The 21697-nt window shown below is 49.5% G+C and overlaps 1 protein-coding gene across 1 annotated transcript in view; it reads left to right on the forward strand.

Annotated features, from left to right (window-relative positions):
• The first annotated feature begins 1088 nt into the window (after window positions 1–1088).
• PPM1F (protein phosphatase, Mg2+/Mn2+ dependent, 1F) overlaps window positions 1089–21697 on the forward strand; it is a 27419-nt gene continuing 6810 nt past the window's right edge. Inside the window, exons 1-5 of the mRNA XM_006877639.1 lie at window positions 1089–1303; window positions 7433–7575; window positions 11597–11799; window positions 12197–12385; window positions 14253–14396. Coding sequence (XP_006877701.1) covers window positions 1098–1303; window positions 7433–7575; window positions 11597–11799; window positions 12197–12385; window positions 14253–14396 — 885 coding nt within the window. The 5' untranslated portion in view covers window positions 1089–1097. The remainder of the gene's footprint in view (window positions 1304–7432; window positions 7576–11596; window positions 11800–12196; window positions 12386–14252; window positions 14397–21697) is intronic.

Genomic DNA, 21697 nt, shown 5'->3' on the forward strand with positions numbered 1-21697 from the left:
AGAGTGTGGAGGTAGAGGAAGGGGGATAATCTAGAGCTGATTTGGGGATAGAGGGTAGTGAGGGAGAGAAACGGGAGCAAAGTTTCTCCTTGGCCATCACTAGCCCAGGGAACCAGAGGGTGTGGTAACCAGGGAAAGCAAGGAGGCCAGCTTGCGAAGAGCACTGTTGGGGTACCTGAGGTGATGGTTGGCACCTGGATTGGGGATTCTTCTCTAGGAGAATACACCTACTTTGTCGGGAGACAAGAACAGAGTGAAGAGAAAAGTGCTCAGGACACTCCATTCCCCTCTCCCTCACAAGCTTCAATGTCATCTGCAAAACAGGGTGCTCATTCTGGCTCTGACGGATCTTGGGATGCCAAATGGAGATGGTCAAGGCAGGGGCTTGGCTGGACAGTGGAGCCACATCATTCTGGGGGCTGCCCCACCATCCACTGGGCCTCTTCCAGCCTGCACAGTTCAAAATTCTCGACCCTCTACCTATCAGAGAGGATGTAGTAGGCTTGGTCATGTCCTGAAAACACTCCCACAACCCTGGGTCCGATCTCTACCTCTCCCACATTGAGGCCTGCAAGGCCATCAGGAGACCGGAGAACCTGGGCATTCCCTTCCAGGCCTGCCTCCCAGACAGCTGTTCCATTTGTCTCCTATCTGTCTAGGTCCCTGTTCTTCCCCTTAAGCTGTCTTGGACCCCACAGTACTGTGTCCACACCACAGAGCCCTCCTAGATCCCCAGAAGCAGACTTTGCCTGCCATCAGTAACCTGCCCCAGCAACCCACTCCTGCTCCTCCTCTGACCACCTCTCAGGCATTCAAGGGGACCCCACAGGCCCAGGTTGTCCCTTTTACCCAAGATGTGAGTTGCAACCTCTACCCTCTGCCTTAAGGCCTAACCTTTCTTTGCACAACGTCTACCAGTTCTGCCTGAGAGTAAAGGGAGTAGACAGGACCTGGGTCCACCATGATCCAAAAGAGCCAGAAGTACCAGGTGCCACAAGTATCTGTATCTGCTGACTCTGTTTCTTTATAGAACCTAGAGTGGAACGAGCCAGAAGCCTGCCTACCCAGCCAACGTGGAAGCCCGGGATGCCCTCAGGATGGCCTCTCGTACTCCTCAAGAGAGCAGCCAGGAGGCTGGCGATGCGGAGGACACCCAAGCATTCCTGGACACCTTCCTGCAGGACTTTCCAGCCCCACCACACCCAGAGAGCCCTCTGCCGTGGAAGGCCCCAGGGGTGGCACTGAGCCTGGAGGAAGTACAGGGCGAGCTGGCCGAGCTGTCACTGAGCTTCCTGGGCAACAGGTAGATTGGGTTCCCACTGGGGAGGGGCAGTGGGTGCCTCTCCATCCCATCAGCTAGGACCATAACTGCCATCAGTGAATTCTCCTAGCCTATGTCACTTCCGTCACCTACTTCCCTGCTATTGCAATGCTGAACATCTGGGAGGCTGAGATCCAGTGAGTTAAGTCAGATCAGGGCTAGCACAGTACCATGGCTGCTTGTGGCTGCCCCCTGACTTACAGATGAGGAAGCAGAGACACTTTCTGGGTGAAGGAGCCCTGGTGGTACAGTGGGTTACTTGGGCTGCTTGCTAATTGTAACATTGGCATTTTGAACCCACCACTTGCTCTAAGGAAGCAAGATGAGGCAGTCTGCTCCGGTAAATATTGACAGTCTTGGAAACCCTAAGGAACAGTTCAACTCTGTCCTATAGGATCACTAACATCCTTTTGGATGTTCTCCTCCCTCTTAGTCCACAAGTGTCCTCCTAAACAGCAAATTGACCATTCTCTGATCGTCACCCAGACAACTACAGGGCCTTGGAGCCAGTCCACACGATGTCTAGGAACCTAATCTCTCCTGAGGGGTATACCGTGACCCCATTCCCAGCATCACCCTCAGGCCCACCTGCAAACCCTTTCAAGCAGTGATGTGACTGCTCCAGGGCCCCTACGTGCTGGCCAGTCCCTCGGCCTGTCCACAGACTCCAGGCTGCCTACCCGCCCCCTATACTCTGGCACATCTGTGTTCCTGGTGAGTTCATCTGTGGGTGTCACCTCTGTCTCCACACACCTGGGTGCCCACGTGGGAGGAGCCGGGACCCAGCTCAAAGGATTTCAGTCTCACTTTGTACAGAAAGTTGACTGTACCACTTTGCCACTATGAGCTTAGCTCTGTAGTGTCAGGCAGCAGGGTACAGACAGGCTGTTGACTCTGTTTGGCATCCAGGAACTAATTTCCAGACAGCTGGCATGCAAGGCAAACCCTCCCTCTGTTGGAGTATCCGGCGCTGGACCACAGACCTGCTGAGCCAAGCAGGGGCAAGGAAGACACAGAGGGAGTAACTGAGGCAGGCAGTGCTTGGGGGATCACAGTGCCTTCAAGCCCCATTCCTTTGTCCACACTGGAGCCCCTGACAGGGCCCTGGGTGCAGGTGAAGACCCTTCCCATTTTCATTGTCGAGGAGCTTGAGGGTTGTTGGGGGAAAGTCAGGCCCAGCCAGTAGCCCAGAGTCTTGGTCAATGAGAGAGTTCCAGATGGGAGAAGGGAGAGTTGGGGACTAGGGCCATGTGTACTGTGTCCACAGCCAGGTCCCTAGAGAGTCTCCGCTCCCAGCAGGAGAAGGGGTCTGGGGTTTTGCGTTACAGAGTACAGATGGGAAGGGGTAAGGAGGAGGGTGGCTCAGGCAATGGCAGCAGCAGGCCCAATGACCTGCCCACTTCCAGGGTGGCCTGGGCCAAGCAGACGCATGGGCCCAGGCACGGACCCCAGGGCAATCGAGTTCTGGTTCTGGTGGAGGTGTTGCGGCAAGCAAAAAGCAGGGAACAAAGAGGACTTGTGGGAGGTGGAGCAAGCTCAGGGAGGCAGTGACCAGAAGGGTCTGTCAAGCAGAGCTGTAGGCCTGAACCCAAAGGGTTGGGGCTGGCAGACCTTAGGGGACAGTCGCCCTGCTCACTACTCCTAGCCCTGGGAGCTCCACGGCTTTGTGGACCCAGAGGAATTAGAAATACACTAGAAAACCGCTTAAAGTCCCTGGAAGTGAATGTAGTGTCAAGAGAGTCTGGTTCCAATCTCCCTAGTCAACTTGCTTTCATTTATTTTGTTCCTCTCTATTATTATTTTTCACACACACACACATGGGTCTTCATCATTGTGTCATGGCATAAACATGAGAGCCTGGCATGTTACCTGTCACAGCTACCCTCCCCCCCTCCCCCAATATATCTGTTCATCCATTCTCACGGGTTCTGGCTTGTGCACTCACAGACCAGCTTGTGCTGAGGGTGCTCTGGTGTCTTGATCCACAGAGGAGGTCTGCTACCTAGGGTATCTTGAGAGGGAAGCACACAGCTTCATGTTTCTTCTGAGGAGTGGTTGGTGTGTTTGAACCACCAACCTTCGGGGGAGCAGCTCAACTTGCAACTCACTGCGCCACCAGGGCTCCTCCTTTGAATGATAAATAGGATAGTCTGTAGGAATGTCCAGAGACCAGGCTGTGGTGGCTCAGGTCCTGGCTTTCCTTGTGGTGCTAGAGGTTCTGTGTTGCTACCTCAGGTTCCTGAGCTGTGTGGGCCCCACACAGTGGTTGTGTGTGTGTTTCTACCTTCTTAGAGGCCCCTCCATCAGCAGAACAAGCCTTTTTGGTACTTCGACCCTGTCACCACTTAGTAGGATTCTAAGAGTCCTACTCTGGAGGGACTCAAGTGGAGCTAGTTCTCATGATACAGAGACACCCCCCCTCACCCCCCAGGATAGGTGGGATTCCCCAGATGCACACAAATTGTTGAGATGGGTGGGGTGTCTGAACTCAGGATATGGTGGCCCGAAGCCAACATTGTCTGCTGCATCTGTGCAGCCAAAAACTGGCCCCAGCGTGATGGCAGGGGTGGGCTTCTGGAAGCCACTTGTGACCTCAGAGGATAGGCATCTCCTCCCCTGCTCTAACAGGAAACCTCAATTGTCCTCACCAGTCTCCAGGGGGCGGGGGTGGGGGTGTGGAGGGGAGCTTGCTTCTCTTCCTCTGACTGGTAGTTTTTCAAGACAGTTCAAGAAGCTTCTCTCATCAACCCACCTTATTTTTTTTTTAAGTTTTTATTGTGAATTATGTGATAGTTTACATGGGAGAACGTTAGCTTTACATTCATCCTATATTGTTTAATTGCCATGATTACAATCCCCTCCATGCATCCTAAAACAACCAAAGGGTATACCCCGCAAGTTTGCCCTTCAGTTGTCAGCACACAGCCCCTCTCTCTGGATCTAGAGTCCCCAGCCGCTCCATCTCTCCATGCCATCGTCTCTGCCTCCATCTCTGGCGTCACTGTTTCTCTGGGTAGGGTTCCGCACTCTGCTCTTCTCCCTTGATGGTCCTTGGGACCTCCATTCCTGGACTGCAAAGTTAACCACGCCCTTCGTTTTGCTACAAAATGTCTACCTTTACATTTCCAACGCTCACAGTCAGTCCTGATAGCATTTATTCACTACTGTACGACAGGAGCCCTATCCCCATCTCCTTTCATCAGCCCCACCCAGACTGATTGCATACTACTCAGTGGATAGCCACCTTCTTATTTTAAAACACCGCTAATTTATAGCGGGACTCCTGGTGGCATTGTAGGGTAAGCACTGGACTTCAAACTACAAGGTCTGTGGTTCAAACCCAAAACCCACCAGTTGTTCCTCGGAAACCCTATACAGAGTTGCTACGAGTTGGAACTGATTCGATGGCACTTAACAACAATATAACGAAGTTTACCATTGGAGTCCTAGTGTGGTGCTGTGGGAAAAACACTGGACCAAAAGGCTAGTTTGAACTGAAGGTCAGCAGTTCAGGCTCACCAGCTGCTCCTCTGAAACCCTATGCAGGCTTGCTGTGAGTCTGAAACAACTAGATAGCACTTAGTAACAATTCATAGTGGTGGGTTCCTAAAACTGTCACTAGACTTAATAAAGAACACCGGCCCCAGGGGACAGCACCTGGCCTTTGTGGGCTGTTGGAAGGTTCCCTGTTGCTCCTGAATACTGAGGACAGACAGATGAGTCAATGGGTCTGCCCTGGGAGAGCAGCTTTAGGGTACCAGGAGGAGCATCAGGGAAGACTTCACAGGGAGGTAGGGACCCAGCAGCTCAAGGGTGATGTGGGACTGTTTAGAGGCTCTGTGTATCTTGGCATTCCAGTAGCCCTGCCCAGTGACTTCTTCTTGGCCATTTGGCATGGTTCCAACTCCTCCATCCCCATGACCTCCTCCCCTGACCTGGCCACTTTGTGACCTGCAAGCGTCTCTTCCCTCCTGCGCTGTCCCTTGCAGAAGGATTCTGTTCCCTTTCAACTTTTCTTCCCCTCAGGGATTGAGCTCTGTCCCGTGTGGCCTGTTGCCCACATCTGACATAGTGATTGAGTTTTATCTGAGTAACACTTTGCTGATCCCCTTGCTGCTCTGGTCTCACCAACCTCTCTGCTGCCACTCATCTCCTGGGGCTTCACTCCCCCTCCCAGACCCTCACTTGGCCTACTCCATCACCTCCAGCCCCATCTCCTATCCAGCTCATGCCTGTACCAGCCTCCCAGGGACTTGATAGGAGCAGAGCCCTTCACAGCATCCTCTACTGTCCCTTCTGTTCTCCCTCCTTGTCTGATTGGCTAACTCTCTGCTCAGCTGGGCCTTACAGTTTGCCCCCTGCCCCTACCCTGTGTTACTCTCCTCTGCCCAGCTGCCACCATGTCCCCAAGGACCCTCTTCCATGCTGAGACCAGAGAGCTCTATAAATGCCCAGCAGTCTTGTCACATTCCACTTTGTCAGTAAAGTCAGTGATGCCCCATTGCCATGAGCATGGCCCACCACCCCTGCTCCCAGCACATCCTTATCCTGGTCACTCTGACAGCCTGCTTGGGACCCCCTGGGGCTATACTCAGACCACTCACTCCTTCTCTCTGCCGAACTCTCACCCACCATGTGTCCTGGTATGCATGAGTGCCCTTCAAACTACAGTCCTCAGTTCCTTGAGCCACCAGAGCTCCCTCTCCCCTAGCTTCCTTAGCTCTTCTAGTTCCCAGGGGTTCCCCCACCTTCATCTTGTTCCCCTAAGCCTACAGGGCTCCCCTCTCTGCCCATCAGTTCTCTAAGCTTCTGAGGCACCCCACGTTGTCATGGTTACCCTCTCCTCTCTGCTCCCCAGATCCCCTGCGACTTTTGCAAACCCCACCCCAGCTTCCCAAGTCCATGGGACTCTACATCTATTTTATTTATTTAACTCAGGTGGAAGCTTACAGAAGTACTTTAGGGGCCTCCTCCCTTCTGTACTCTTTTATTTATTAATTTTATTTAACTTTTTTATTGTGATTTAAGTGAACATTGACAGAACAAATTGGTTTCCATTCAACAACTCCTGCACATGTTATGTGACATTGATTGCAATCCCCACAATGTAAGCTGTCTTCCTACTTTCTCACTGTGTTTACTGTTTCCATTTGTCCATCTTTCCTGTCCTCACCCACACTCTAAGCTTTATCCCTAAGCAAACACTGCCCTTTTGATCTTGTATGGTTGGTTGTTCTAAGGAGTGTGGACCTTCCTGGTGTTACTGTTCATCTTGATAGCCTGTCTGTGTGGCGGCAAGTTGAGCCACTGGAGTGAATTCCATTCCAGGACTGAATGTTGTTGGAGGGCCATAGTCTCGGGGTTCTACCAGTCTCTTGGTGACTAGTAGGCCTGTGATTTTTAGTTTTTTAATATTTTTCTCCCACTATACCCAGGACCTCCTGTTGTGATTCCTTTCAGAGTGGTCAGCAATGGTATTAGGCACCATCTAGTTCTTATGATCTCAGGGTCATGGAAGCTGAGGTTCACATTGTCCATTGGATCAATTGCTTCCTTGTATCTTTGTCTTTCTTTACTCTTCTTTGCTCTGGACAGGGAAAGACCAGTAGTTAGTTGTTCCTTTGATGGCCACTCACAAGTTTTTTAAAATTCCAGACACTACTCACAAAAGTAAGATGGTAGAACATTGTCTTTGTGGATTACATTGTGCCAGTTGACCTTGGTGTTCCTCAAGTCGATGATCCTGATCCCCCAGGTCCCCAGCTATTCTTGGCTACTTCCGCTCCCTCTTCCACGATGACCTGTGGGAAAGGCGCTGTGACCAGATGGGATTTCCAGTAGTTTACTGGCCCTTCTCCCAGACCAGTAAACACAGGCACCCCACACCACCACGCCTGGTTCCATGTTGGCCCAAAATGGGTTCTAGTCAAGGTTGTCATGTGCACAGATGACAGCCACAGTTGCCAGTGTGCTCTGTTCATGTCTCTCACTGAGGATCAGAAGCTGTCCAGCTCTTATGCCTCTGTGGGTGTTGCAGGCTCTACTTCCTGCCTCTGGAAGGGGCTCCAAACAAGGGTCATATCCAGGTCCTGTCCCATCTTCCTTCCATAGGAGTGCTCCACCAGTGCTGGCTTCGGCCCTGACCCATGCGGCCCTTTCCCAGCTGTTGCAGACAAACCTGTCAGAGTTCAGGAAGCCACCAGATCCTGAGGAAGAAGAGGGTGACGAAGAAGTGGACAAGGCCCCTGTGACAAGTGAGTCCCCTTTTCTGGTGGCCCCAGGCTTGCCAGGCCTTGCTGCAGACTCAACAGGCCTAAATAGGCCAGTTTGGCAAGATTTCAGGGCTCCCAGGTTTTATCCCAATCTCCTACCAGAGATGTGGATGTGAGATCCCATTGATGGAGGCTACAGAGGGCTCAAGAGTAGCAGGGGCTTCAGGGTTAAAGTGCAGAGGGCCCTACTTCCATGCCTGAGGGCAGCATGGTAAAACACAAGCACACACAGTCAGCCTCAGCCCGGGCACCATCCTCAAGTGGGCTTGGGCACCCTGACAGGCAGCCTGCTGGCTCAGGTTCCAGAAACACCCAAAGAATGAATAATGTTCGTCCAGTTCTGATGTGAGGAGGCCCAGGCACTGAATTACTTAGCATGACTAAACTCAGAGGTCCTGCCAGTGGGATGGAAGTGGACATGTGGTGGTACCGCTGTGGAAAATCGGTACACACCTTAATTGCCCCCACATACTCAAATTGGGACCATGAGGCAGAGGCGGTCAACCACATCCTGGGTGCTTTTCTGGTAAGGGCCCCCCAAGACAGTGCTTCCCAGAGGTTGCCAGAGCACAGACACAGCTGGAAAAGCCCAAGATCCAGGGAAGCCTGCAAACCTCCAACAGAACCAGTGGTGGTTATGTGCCTTGGAATCAGTTCTGACTCATAGCAACGCTGTACAGGGTTTCCGAAGCTGTAAGTCTTTACAGGAGCAGAAAGCCTCATCTTTCTCCTGTGGAATAGCTGGTAGTTTCAAACTGCTAACCTTGCAGTTCACAGCCCAATTCATAATCACTACACAGAATGAGTAGGAGATGGAAAAACTATTATCTTTTCATTCCTTTTTCCACTAACTTTTTAAAACACCTTCTCCTCCCCACTCTGTACATGCCAGCCACATCTCATCATAAAAACATAGGGACTCTTATTCCACATTGTCTCTTTTGTTCTTCTAGTAATTCATTTTGTTTGTTTGTTTAATTTGAGTTGGGTGCTTTAAGATTAGATTCAGTTTGCCATTCAATGATTCATATACATTTTGTTTCATGTCATTGATTGCAACCCCTACAATGTTAACAGTCACGGTCTCACTTCCTCTTTGTGTTTCCTATTTCTCCTCCTTTCCTGTGCCTTCTGAACATTATCCTTTTGATCTCAAAGGGTTCATTTTTCTAAGGTATGCATGCCTCACTACTGTTTTTGTTTCCCTTCTAGAACTATCTATTGTTTGGGTTACAAAAGTGTTGGTCCATGTTAGGAACTCCTCGGTGGTATAAACTTCAATGCTTGGCTGCTTGCCAAAAGGTCAAAGGTTCCAGTCCACCCAGAGGTGGCAGTCTACTTGTAAAAAGTCAGCCACTGAAAACCTTGTGGAGCCCAGGCCCCTTCTGCATACGTAGGGACATCAGCAACTGGTCTTTTATTTTGGTCCTTGCTAGACTGAAAGTGCAGAGGAGATGAGGGCTTAGTGAAGAGCCAGCCTGTGGCAATCGTCTCCCAGTGACAGGTACAGTTTGTTGCAGCTGCAGCTGCACACATATCAGATGCAGAGAGAGAAGCAGAGAAACAAAGTTGGGGTCTGCAACCAAACTCTGAGAATTCCAAACACCCTGGGCCTGGGCTACACGGACCTTCAGGGATGTCATAGGCATCCTGTCAGTAGAGGTGCCCCAGGGGCCAGGTGCCCAACTTAATACTAGAGTGCTTCTCCCAGCCGAAAATTTATTCTTGACCAGGCCACCAGACACCTGAGCAGTGAGTACCTCGGTGCCAGTTCCCAACTGACCAATACTCTAAACTCAGAATGACTGTGGGCATGAAGCTGATGGGAAGATGCTTCCAAAACCAAACCAAACACACCACCATGGAGTCAAGTCTGACTCTTAGCAAACCTGTCGGACAGCCCAGAGCTGCCCAGAGGGTTTCTGAGACTAAATCTTTATGGAAGCAGACTGTCTCATTTTTCCTTGATTGGCTGGTGAGTTCAAAATAGCAAGCCAGAGCTTAACCCACTGCACCACCAGGACACCATGGGAAGATGGTTACTGGGGAACCAAAGGAAAGATCACTATGTAAAGCCTCTGGCTTCAGTCAGTGCCAGGCCATCTCACACCCGCCCTTCTCCTCATAGTGCACAACATCCTAAAGCCTGTTAGCCTGCTGGCCTTGGTAGCAGGCAGCCACTGTTCTCAGCAAAACCAGCCAGCTTCCTCCCCAATTCACACAAAGGCAGCTTTCCTTCCCACCCCGCCCCTCCTCAAGAACAAAATGCTGTTTACCAGCCCAGGCAGGGAATCAGAGCCGCCTGCTGGCCCAAATGAAAACTGCGCAGCTGACTGGGCTTCTCACCAGAGCAGTCCCTAACTGGCAAAAAGAACTATTGTTTTAAGTACCAGGGCATCAGTTCCAGCCCATAAGGATCCTGCGTAGGGTTTCCAAGGAGCAGCTAGTGAACTTGAACTGCCAATCTTGCAGTTCAAACCAACTTTTCAGTCCAGCACATTAACCCACAGTGCCACATCAGGACTCCTGGCTAAAAGGGTAAAACACTTGCTAAATACAAGGTTGGTGGTTTGTGTCAACCCCAAGAACACCTTGAAAGAAAGGTCTGGTGACCTACTTCCCAGAAAATAGCCATTGAAAACCCCATGGAGCATAGTTATACTCTAACACACATGGGGTCACATGTGGTGGGTCGGTTTGACAGCAACTGTGTTTTGTTTTTTCCCAGAGGCACCCTCCACTTGGGCTTCCCAACTGGCCTGTGAGGAAAGAAGGGGCAAATACGGGCTGCCTCTGCCATGGGGAGGTCAGATGTCATAAAGACTGTCATTCTTCCAAAGTCCTCTTAGGAAAACCACAGTTCAAGGGCAGAGAGCCAGAACTTGGTCTGTGCTGGCACCAGAGGAGCTGGACTGGGCTGGGCTTCCCTCCTGCTGCTCAGAGTCTGACTTTTACTTGCCCTTTACTTGGGTAGAAAATGGAGCCCTGGTGGCACTGTAGGATAAACACTGAACTGCTAATCACAAGGTTGGTAATTCAAACCCACCAACCACTCTTCAGGAGAAAGATAAAGCTCTCTGTTCCCATAAAGATTTACAGCTTCAGAAACCCTATATAGGGTTGCTATGAGTCGGAATCAACTTAAAGGCAGTGAGTGTGGGTTGTTTTGGGTTTGAGTAGAGAGTGGAGTTTAAACTCAGTGGTGGAAATAGTCTTGCCTAAGGCAAGAAAATCCACAGCCACAAGTTTGCAGGTTTTAGGCCTCATGAGAGCATCACGCCAAGCCAAAGATCCACACAAAGTAACCCTGTAGGACAGAGTTGAATTGCCCCATAGCATTCCCAAGGCTGTAAATTTAAATGGAAGCAAACTGCCTCATCTTTTCCTTATAGAACCCCATTGGATTCAAACTGCATTTAGGTGGTAGCCAGTGCTTAACCTACTTTAGCTCTAGGGCTCCTTGATGAGAAGGGGGTGGAGTTGGTTACATCTCTGGTCACCAGGGGAGTATGTAGAAAAAGAAGGAATCACTCCTTCCCCGTCACCCATGTGAATCTGTTCTGCCAGGCCACCTTCTGTCACCAAAGCTGCTCACAAAACTTCAAGATGATTGTGCCATGTCTAAAGTTGAGGGTTCTAGGATTTTTATCGTCTGTGTCTGTTTATTTGGTTTCTCATATCTTTGTTGTAGGGGATCCATGTAATGTGTCTGCCTAATCCTCCATCTAACTGGAAGTCAAAAAAAAAAAAAAAAAAATCCTAACAGAATTTTCAGTTAGGGACTGCAATTCAGTCCGTAACAGTAGGTGCAGAACTTTTGGTGCAGTTGCTAAAATCCTGTGTTTACAGATGCTGTCATTTTGGCTAACCCAGCTGGTGTATCATGTGCCCCTCTAGATGACACTGCCCCACTGGGCTGGACTGGGCTTGTCCAGGAGGAGGGGAAGCAAAGAGACTGACAGTATCCTGAGCTCCCTCTGACCATATCTCTGCCACTCTGCAGTGCTGGATGCTGGGGGCCTGGCACGGAGCTTCTTCACCAGGCTCTGGGATGTGTGTAGCCAGTGGCAAAAGCAGGTTCCGTCAACCACCAGGAATCTTCATCAACAGTGGTTGGTCTCCATCCATGCCATCCGGAACACACGCCGCAAGATGGAGGATCGGCACGTGGCCCTGCCGGCCTTCAATCAGCTCTTTGGCTTGTGTGTGAGTGCTCCTGGGGACCAGCTGGCTACACACCTCCAGGCAGGTGTGGCGAGCCCAACTCTCAGGTCAGCAGCCACCTGGATACAAACCTAAAGAACAAAAAATGGTTTGCCCCAGTCTATTATTAGGGAAGGGCCCTGGGTGCCTTTTTACCCAACGGGTGACTGTGAACCCTGCTCCATCCAACCCAGCAGTAGGAACTGCCCTGCACCCCAACGACTCTATGCTGGAACTCAGCCAAGGCCATACTGATTATCCCAAACCTTGTACCCTTTGGCCAGCCTATAGGTACCCGTGTTCCCATCCCTATCAATGTTCACCCCCTAGACGTGTACCCAGGCCAGCCTGGATCAGGATGCATAGCTGGCATATTTGAAACTCTTTCATTCCTCATCAGGACCCTGTGGACCGCGCCTACTTCGCTGTATTTGACGGTCACGGAGGGGTGGATGCTGCCAAGTTTGCAGCAGCGCATGTACATACCAACGCTGCCCGCCAGCCGGGGCTGCCCACAGATCCCGAAGGCTCCCTCAGGGAAGCTTTCCGGCTTACCGATGAGATGTTCCTCCGAAAAGCAAAGCGAGAGGTAAGAATCGTGGTCCAAACCTCAAGGGCAGCATGGGGCCTGTAGCCCTTCACACCAGAGGAGTCCTGGCCTCCACGAAGGGTGAGAAACCAACTCAGTGAGTCACAAGTCAAGGAGGCTCCTTTTTAACTTGAGTGCACACACAGCACATAGCTTGCCCCGACCCAAACACTGACCCCCAATAGCCTGGACCTGACAGGCTGCTGAAGGAGTAAAGATGTTGACAAGAAAGCAGTATCCTCTCCACCCTGCTTTCCTGGGCAATTCCTTGTAAGCCACCATAGTCTACTGGGTGCATTCTCTCCCCAGGGATCAGAGCCACTTCCAGAAACATTATACCAGGCCTTCCTGTAGGAACTTAACCTGAACCTCACCTGCACAATTATACAGGCCTCCCAGCAGCCCTCCATGTCTTCAACACCATGAAACCCAGCCTCAGCTGAAAAGACCACCCTCAGTTGATGCAGCCCAGCAGTAGCTATGGCCAGATTACACCCAGGACAAGCCTTGAGCTCACACTTTAATGGCAATGCACAAAGCCAGCCTCTGGGCCTTCACAAACAGCCATGTGGCCTCTAGAGGCATACAGGGAAAATCAGTGAGAAGCTGACAGTGCAGCTACTCTGACCACCAGCATCCTAGGTGGAAGAAGGGCCCTGAGTTCAGGTTGTCTCTAGGGTAGAGAAATAGTTCCCTGAGGCAGACATTTCGATTTTTCCATTTTTCTTTCATTTATACATGATACACTTTACATTTAAAGTGTGCAGTTTCTATGTCCTTACCTAGATACCCACCCAGACACCCTCTTCACCACAGTCAAGACTATAAACATCCCTCCCCACCTGGCCACCCCAGCTACTTCTGGATACTTGAGATTAGTTTGCATCTGCAGACTCTTAATGGTTTCATGGGTAACTTTGTAGGTAACCAACATGAATCCAATACCCAAAATATGGAGTCCCTTCATTTCTGACACCAGCCACCTGAGCCACCTGGAGCTAAGACAGATCTCAGAGGTGCAAAATACACCATCCTTTAGACTGTCGAGTGGGCAGGTTGGCTGCAAGTTTGGAAATTTTCATGACACCTTCACTTTCACCTGTTGACGCTCGGAATTCCGTAACTCACTGGAAGAACTCACAGAAATTGCAGTATTATTCTTAGAATTAATAGATATATTATAGAAAACCCACTGCCATCAAATTGATTCCAACTCTGAGCAACCCCATACATAGTACAGAGGAGAACTGCTCCTAAGGGCTTCTGAGACTCTGGTTCTAGGAGGAGACTTCTGCAGAGCTGGCTGGTGAGTTGGAACTGCTGACTTCACTGTTAGAAAAAAGAATGCAAGTCAGGAACATTGTGAGGAAGAGGAAGAGATACAGGTGACATCTGGGGAGGCTCCTGAGTCAGAACTGCCAGATCTCAGTGAGGGCACGTCCCCCAGCCTTTGCCAACCAGGAAGCTCTTTGAGTCTCGGCTCCAGGCTTTTCTCTGCCAGTCCTATGTGGTTGACTAAACCACGCCTTCTGAGGTAGGCTGGTATCAGCCTCCCAGGTGAGTCAGTTCTAGTCTGGTCACCCCCACTCAACATCACAAATCCTCATGTGTGGCCTGTGGTCCCAGACCAAGGCACCCCAGCTACTGCAAGGGTTATTTCTCCAGCACCAAGGAAAGACACCCTTGCTTAGGATGAAATGGAATCCTCAACCCCACTGGTGTGAATGGAATCTTGGAATCTTGGGAGGAATGAGAGGAGAGTGCAAATTCAACTTGAGACTCTGCTTGTGCTGTCACGGGTGGTACCATGCAGGGTAGATCATGCAGGCCCTCTGCCATTCTCAGCCTGTTGCCCCCCTCTCTGCAGCGGCTGCAGAGCGGCACCACGGGTGTATGTGCTCTCATCGCTGGAAGCACCCTGCACGTGGCCTGGCTAGGGGACTCCCAGGCCATCTTGGTGCAGCAGGGACAGGTGGTGAAGCTGATGGAAGCCCACAGGCCCGAACGACAGGTAAGGTGCATCCCCCTGCCCACCATAGTCCAATATGTCCCCAACCCCCCACCATGCTGGGAAGCACATGAAGTAAAAACAACCCTGGGCCAGACACTTCAGAGGTCTTCCAGGGGTCCTCTAATGCCTGAGGTGCTCACAGCCAGCAGTCCTAGGCTAGCCTAGGCTAGTCCAGAGCACTGTCTGTCACTGTGACCTGGATTCTTGGCCAGCCTCAGAGCAGCCCAGCAAAAGGAGCCTGCATGAACAGCCCTGCCACACACACAGGACCAGGTGTGCCTGGACAGCCAGGAAGGTGACCACTGCACCAGAACCCCTGAAACTTCCCAGAGAAGCCCAGCAGGCCCTGCACCCCAGCCAGGCACTCACCAATCTGAGTCTGGGTGTCATCTCATGGGCATGTGGGTGACATTCCTACCTTGGGCCCCATCTTATGGGATTATCTGGTCCTTCATTTCCTGAGGACAATAGTGGTCAGAATGTCTACAAGTATCTGTGTGTCTCCCTCATCCTGCTTTTTCCATACCGCCCCACCCCAGCTTCTCCCACTTAGCTGTGCACTTTTTTTGTGGGTTGTATTGAGTGAAGGTTTACAGAGCAGAGCTTCAGTTTTCTATGGATTATGATCTCCACAATGGAGACTCACTCATCCCACTTACTCCTCCTTTCCTATCCCTTTCTGAACTTGGTCCCTTGGTAAACTCTGCCCTTTTGATCTCACATGGTTGATATTCTAAGGTGACACATACCTCCTCAGCATTAATGTTCTCCTTATAGACCCATCTGTTGTTTGGCTGGAAATTGAGCCATGGGTATGAGTCCAGACCCCTGAAGGGTTGGTTGTGTGCTTTATGGGATCATACCCTGTTGGCACATCAAGAGCTTCCCAGCATCCACTGCACCAATGCAGCAGGAGTTCATACACCTGTCAGTACTTTGTCCACAGAGACTGACATTTTCCCCTCTTTTAGTATTGAAAGCAATGCAACACTAAATAGTTCTGTACAACCTTATGTCGAGGTCCTATGTCGGGGTCCCGCCTCGACAAGGAAGTGTGGGTGTCATGAAGAAGGGAGATCTGGCGCCGAAAGTGATCGAGAAAGAGAAAGACGAAATATATACAAAAAAGACAGACACACAGATGCAAGCTGGCAGGTAGACAGATCTACAAACATTTTGCCTAGCATTGCACAGCATTGCCTGCAGAATTTACTCTACCTCAGCCTTTTATTCTCTTTTTTAGGGAGGGATTTGTTACAAAGGAAGGATGTAATTCACTCAGGGAGGATGTCACAAAGGGAGGATGTGATTAAGACAGGATACGGAACTGAAATGTGATTAATCATTCAAAACAAGACATAATGATTCACAGGAACAACTTTTAAGATATTTTCATAGTTTTTCTTAATCTAACATTTTTATTTTTACAGAAAAAAAGGTTCAATCAAGCTGTTATATATTAACTTTTAGGCTTAAATGATCTAGAGTAGCAACGTGCGGTTTCTTAAGGATACATAACATAAAGCAAGGTTCCTGAAAAGAGCCAAGCTGTCTCTGTACACTTTACAAACTTCTGTTTGTGAGCAAGATCTCAGACACCGGGCTTCATTTATCTATACCTAAAATGCTACTTGTTCTTAATATTCCTATATACTTTCAGGAGGAGGGAGAGCATCTGGGTTAAACTGATTATATTCAGAAGTGGTTTAATGGGGCTGCCACTGATCAACCCAGGGTCTGTGTATGCTGTCCCCAGCAACCTTACATACAGGGAATATGTGTATATATTCTATCTGTAGAAGCAGAATAGCTGGGTCAGAGAGTACGTGCAGTCACAGCTTGGAAAGCCCATACCTCCAGTGTATTGTCAGCTGTGGGGTGGGGTTCCTGCTCATCTAAAAGGGAAGAGCAACAGCCCAGTCAGTCAGTCATTTCATTTGTGTTTCTCTAACTCGGTGTGAAGATGAGCATCTGTTACGAATATTTAGGATCGTTTATCTTGCCTGTCCTGTCAACTCTCCATTCAGATCCTTTGCCCATTTTTCTTCTTACCCCTAGCAATTTCTTCTGAACCCTTAGCAATTTCTGGATGGCATACATAGGCATTGCACTGCTAACTCAAAGGTAGGTGGTTCAGATCCACCCAGGGTGCCTCAGAAGAAAGCCCTAGTCATCTACTTCCGAAAACATCTGCCACTGAAAACCCACGGAGCACAATTCTCCTCTGACACATGTAGAACATGCATCAGGTTCGATTGACTCTGTAGGTTTCTGTAGTTAACTTCTTGTCTATATGGTGATTTGTGAATCTTTCCTATTTGTCGTGTGGTTTTTGTCTTTGTTCACTGACTTTTTCCTCATAAACATTTTGGCTTTGATGTGCTTGAATTAAGCTGTCTTTTATTTTGTGCATTTGGTATGGCCAGCAGGAGCAACTCATGGGCAGCTATAACAGTAACAGTCAAGAACAGCAATATTTCCCGGCTTGCAGCATAACTCATAATGCTTGCTGCACAGGGTGGTGTGGCACAGAGCCAGAAACTGACACTCAGGAAGGTTAAGTAAGGGGCCCTGAGCACCCAGGCTATCCTGCTGCCACTACCACTGCGGGACTTGTTGCTTGATCCCTTTGGTCAGATAGGATCAAATGGATGCATCTGCTGGCTCTGTGCCACACCACCCCTACCTACCCTGTAAGCTCAATGCCCAGCATCTTCCCAAAAGCCACGTGGGGACTTTTCCCTGGTGGCATTTTCCAATCATTGCCTATGTTCAATCTTGGCTCCATTCTGCAAAATTCTCTAGGGTCGCCTTGTAAGAAACGGCATCTGGGGTTGGGGGATTGAGGTGAGGAAAGAATAGAGTGTGTAGCAGACTGAGAGCAGAACCTGCAGGGGAGAAGCACCATTAGGAGATTCCTGCATCTGCACCACCTGACGCAGAGACAAGAGCCCAATTCAAGGGGCTGCTGCTGCTGCTTCTCACACTGTGGACCTGCTCTCAACTGCCACCCACACAAGCCTTGCCAAAGGTCCACCCGCAGCAGTGCTTATGAGATCTGGAATGGCTCACTGCCTGTGGTTGTTAGTATGGCGAGTTGGCCCCTGACTTACGGCAGCCCCATACAAACCACTGCCTGGTCCTGCAACATACCCATGACCAGTTGTGGTGCAGACCATGTTGATCCACAGGGTTTCCACTGGCTGATTTTCTGAAAGATCACCAGACCTGTCTTCTGATCTGTCTCAGTCTAAAAGTTGTACAGAATCAATGTCATAGCAACATACAAGCCTCCCTTGATAGGTAGATGGTGGATGTTCATTGGCCAGGAATCAAACCAGAAGCTCCCTTGTGGAAAGCAAGAGTCCTACCACTGAGTCACCACAGCCTCAGAATTACAACCTAATGAATAATAATATTGGTCAGGAAGTATCTGGCCACTGCTGAAATAAGCTCTCAACGAATATGTGGGGACCCCCGTGTCACATTCTACAGCTATCTGAACAGTCTGTCCTTCCTTCTATTGAGATTCACTTCAGCCTTACTGACCACTGTAGCACCTTACTGATTGCTGTGTTCTGATCCACAGTTGATCAGGGGGATCATCAGTGTGGTGTGAGTGTAAAAATATGGCAGCAGCCATCCTTCCCACAACACTCATGTTGGGTTTGATAATTCATTGCAGTGGCCACACAGGACTCAGACAGCATACTCACAGTTAAGGAGTATTGCTAAGTGCTGTTGAGTCAGTTCTGACCCGTAGCGACCCTGTAGTATAGGGTTTCCAAGGAGCAGCTGGTCAGTTTGAACTGCCAATCTTGCAATTCAAACTCATCTTATGGTCAAGTGCGTATCCTACAGCGCCACACCAGGACTCCATTAGGAGTTAGCAGGTTATAATTCAGGGTCAGAAATGCTCAGGGCACATGCCTTCCAGTCAGGACAGCCTCTCTGCCGTGCCCACAGGTAGGCCTCACTCTACCTAGCCTGTGTTACAAAGCTCTTGTAGGGCTGCTGATAAATGTCCAAAGGGCATGCAACTCCACCGTAAGCCTCAGCCTGAAATCACTTGACTCTCACTCCATGCATCAGCAAACCTAGTACCTGGAGGCACTCCACTCTGCAAGCAAGCCTTCTCTGCCCAGAGACACTCACCTTTACTTGCTCCGTGGGCTGAGGAGCCCAACACTCTGTCTTGTGCTCTGGCTCTTGATTCTGCTACTACTGCTCATATGCCACATCTCTGGTGTTGTAACCAGTGTCCTTAGGTCAGAGAAGTTCAATGTGCAAAGATCTTGATGTCCAAAAGATGTTCTTTTATGGTAGTGGGATCCTTCCTAATGCTTCTGAGACGGCTCATTTTATGTCCAGTAGGATGGCAAAATCAACCATTCACATTATTCTTGTTAACAGTCACTCACAACTGAATGATAAATTCTACCAGCATCTTACCCTACCTTCTCTTACCAAGACCTATCAAGAAAATGTAATTTTATGGGAGTTCACAAGACTTTGGCTGGAAAAGACATTAAATAATTCACCATAGTGAGTTGTGTGGTATGTGCTGCTAGTGTATGAGTTCTTGTGAGTTGTGTAGTATGTGCATGTGCTTGCATGTGTGGGCTGTGATCAGGGGTTGCAACATTTTTCCCCTAAATATGTGGGGCACTGAGTTGGGCCACCTCCATAGCAGCTAACAACAGCACCATCATGAACAAAGCACTTTGCTGAGGCCATGAGGTAATAAATTGGAACTGCCTTCCCCCCTCTAGTGAAGTTCAGTTTCATAGGGCAGCATGGCTGGCAGGTGAGAGTATCAGGGCCTGCACAGGCAAGTGCTGGGGGAAATTGGAGAAAAAGAAACTGAAGTGAGCTGTGTGGTGTGTGGGGGAGTGGCTGCAGTATAAGCTCTCTGTGCATATGTGGGGTTAATGTGTATAAACTGGTGTGTGGTTGTGAGCAGTATGGTGTGAGAGGTGGGTGGAAGCTGTGTAGTGTGAACTGGTGTACCTGGATGAGCTTTGTGGGTGAGGTTATGCATGTGAGCAGTGTGTCTGTCCAGCCCACCTCATCAGTCCCCTGACCATCTTCCCTCCCTTCTCCCTGGTGCTGGCCCATCCCTTTCTCCATCACTGTCACAGCTCTCAGACCATGGTGGAGTTCCAGAGCTTGGTAGCCTTCCAAGCCTAACCTGGGTCCCCAGCCCCATCTCTAGCACAAGTAGATGACAGTAGGGAGGAAGAATTGGGTAGAATCTACAGAAATAGACATCTGTTCAGGTGAGGGGCTAATCTGTGTGGTCACAGAGAGACAAAGATCCAGGTGGTGCTTAGCAGGGATCCTGGTTGAGGAATGGGGCATCTCTGACCTCTTAGGCAGCTAGGTGTCCAACAGGTTTGGGAGTAGCAGCAAAAATGAGTGTGTGGCATGGCCAGGTGGGCTCTGGCTCTTTATTAATGAGAACCTAACAAGAGGAGCCCTGGTATGGGCTGTAGGTTAAATACTGGACTGCTAACCACAAGGTCAGCAGTTCAAGATGCACCAACAGCTCCTTGGAAACTCTATACAGACTTGCTGTGAGTTGGAACAGACTTGACGGCACTTAACCTACAAGACAAGTAAGAGGGGTAAGACACGCCCTCCCATAGCAGCTCTAATGAGCAGGAAGATCGATACCTTGTACCTGCGGAGCCTGCAAGTGGGCTCCAGTGTAAGGCACCATTGTCCCTCCCTTTGGGGCCTCAAACTAGAGGGTTTGGAGGGATCGGGGATGCATCACAAGCCTCAGTGCACAGAGACCATTCCTGGGTGGAAGGTTGATCTTGTTCTTGTTAGGTGCCATCGAGTCGGTTCCGACCCATAGCAACCTTATGCACAGCAGAATGAAACACTGCCCGGTCCTGGGCCAACCTCATTACTGTTGCCACACTTGAGTTCATCGATGCTGCCACTTGGCCAGTCCATCTCACTGGAGGTCTTCCTCTTTTTCTCTGACCTTCCACCCTACCAAACATGGTATCCTTCTCCAGCGACTGGTCCCTCCTGATAATATGTCCAAAGTATGAGAGACGAAGTTTGGCCATCTTGGCCTCCAAGGAGCACTCTGGCTGCACTTCTTCTAATACAGATCTGTTGGTTCTGTGTGCAGCCCATGGCACTTTCAATATTCTCCTCCAACACCGTAACTCAAAAGCATCAATTCTTCTAAGGTCTTCCTTATTCACTGTCCAGATTTCGCATGCATTATTGAAAATACCATGGCTTGGGTCAGGCACACCTTAGTCCTCAAGCTGACATCTTTGCTCTTCAACACTTTAAAAAAAGGTCTTGTGCAACAGATTTGCCTAATGCAATACATAGTTTGATTTCTTGGCTGCTGCTTCTATGAGTGTTGATCATTGATCCAAGAAGAATGAAGTCCTTGATAATGTTGTTTATTGGTTCAGTGGTGAGGATTTTTGTTTTCTTGTCACTGAGATGTAATCCATACCGAAGACTGTGCTCTTTGATATTCATCAGTAAATGTTTTAAGTCTTTTTCACTTGCAGCAAGCAAGGTTGTATCATCTACATATTGCAGGTTGTTTAAGCGACTTCCTTCCATCCTGATGTCACGTTTTTCTTCATAGAACCCAGCTTCTCGGATTATTTGCTCAGCATACAGGTTGAATAAGTATGGTGAAAGAATACAACCGTGTCACACACCCTTCTTAATTTTAAACCATTCAGTGTTCCCAGGTTCTGTTCAAACAACTGCTTGCTTCTTGGTCCATGTACAGATTCCTCATGAGCACAATTAAGTGTTCCAGAACACTCATACTTCGAAGTGTTGTCTGTAGCTTGTCATGAGCCACGCAACCAAAAGCCTTTCCGTAGTCAATAAAGCACAGGTAAACATCTTTCTGATGTTTTCTGCTTTCAGCCAAGATCCGTCGTACATCAGCAATGATATCCCTCATTCCACAGCCTCTTCTGAATCCGGCTTAAACCTCTGGAAGTTCTCTGTCAATATATGCTTGCAGCCGTTTCTGTATTAGTTTTAGTAAAACTTTACTCACATGGGATGTCAAAGAGATTGTCCGATGATTTCCGTATTCCGTTGGGTCACCTCTCTTTGGAATGGGCACAAATACGGATCTCTTCCAATCAGTCGGCCAGATAGTTGTCTTCCAAATTTCTTGGCATAGCTGAGTGAGTGCCTCCTATACTGCCTCACTTTCTTGAAAGATTTCAATTTTTATTCCATCAATTCCTGGTTCCTTGTTCTTTGCCAATTCCTTCAATGCACCTTGGACTTCCTCC

The sequence above is a fragment of the Chrysochloris asiatica genome, unplaced genomic scaffold (assembly GCF_000296735.1).
Source record: "Chrysochloris asiatica unplaced genomic scaffold, ChrAsi1.0 scaffold00545, whole genome shotgun sequence".
In the NCBI taxonomy this organism is placed as follows: Eukaryota; Metazoa; Chordata; class Mammalia; order Afrosoricida; family Chrysochloridae; genus Chrysochloris; species Chrysochloris asiatica.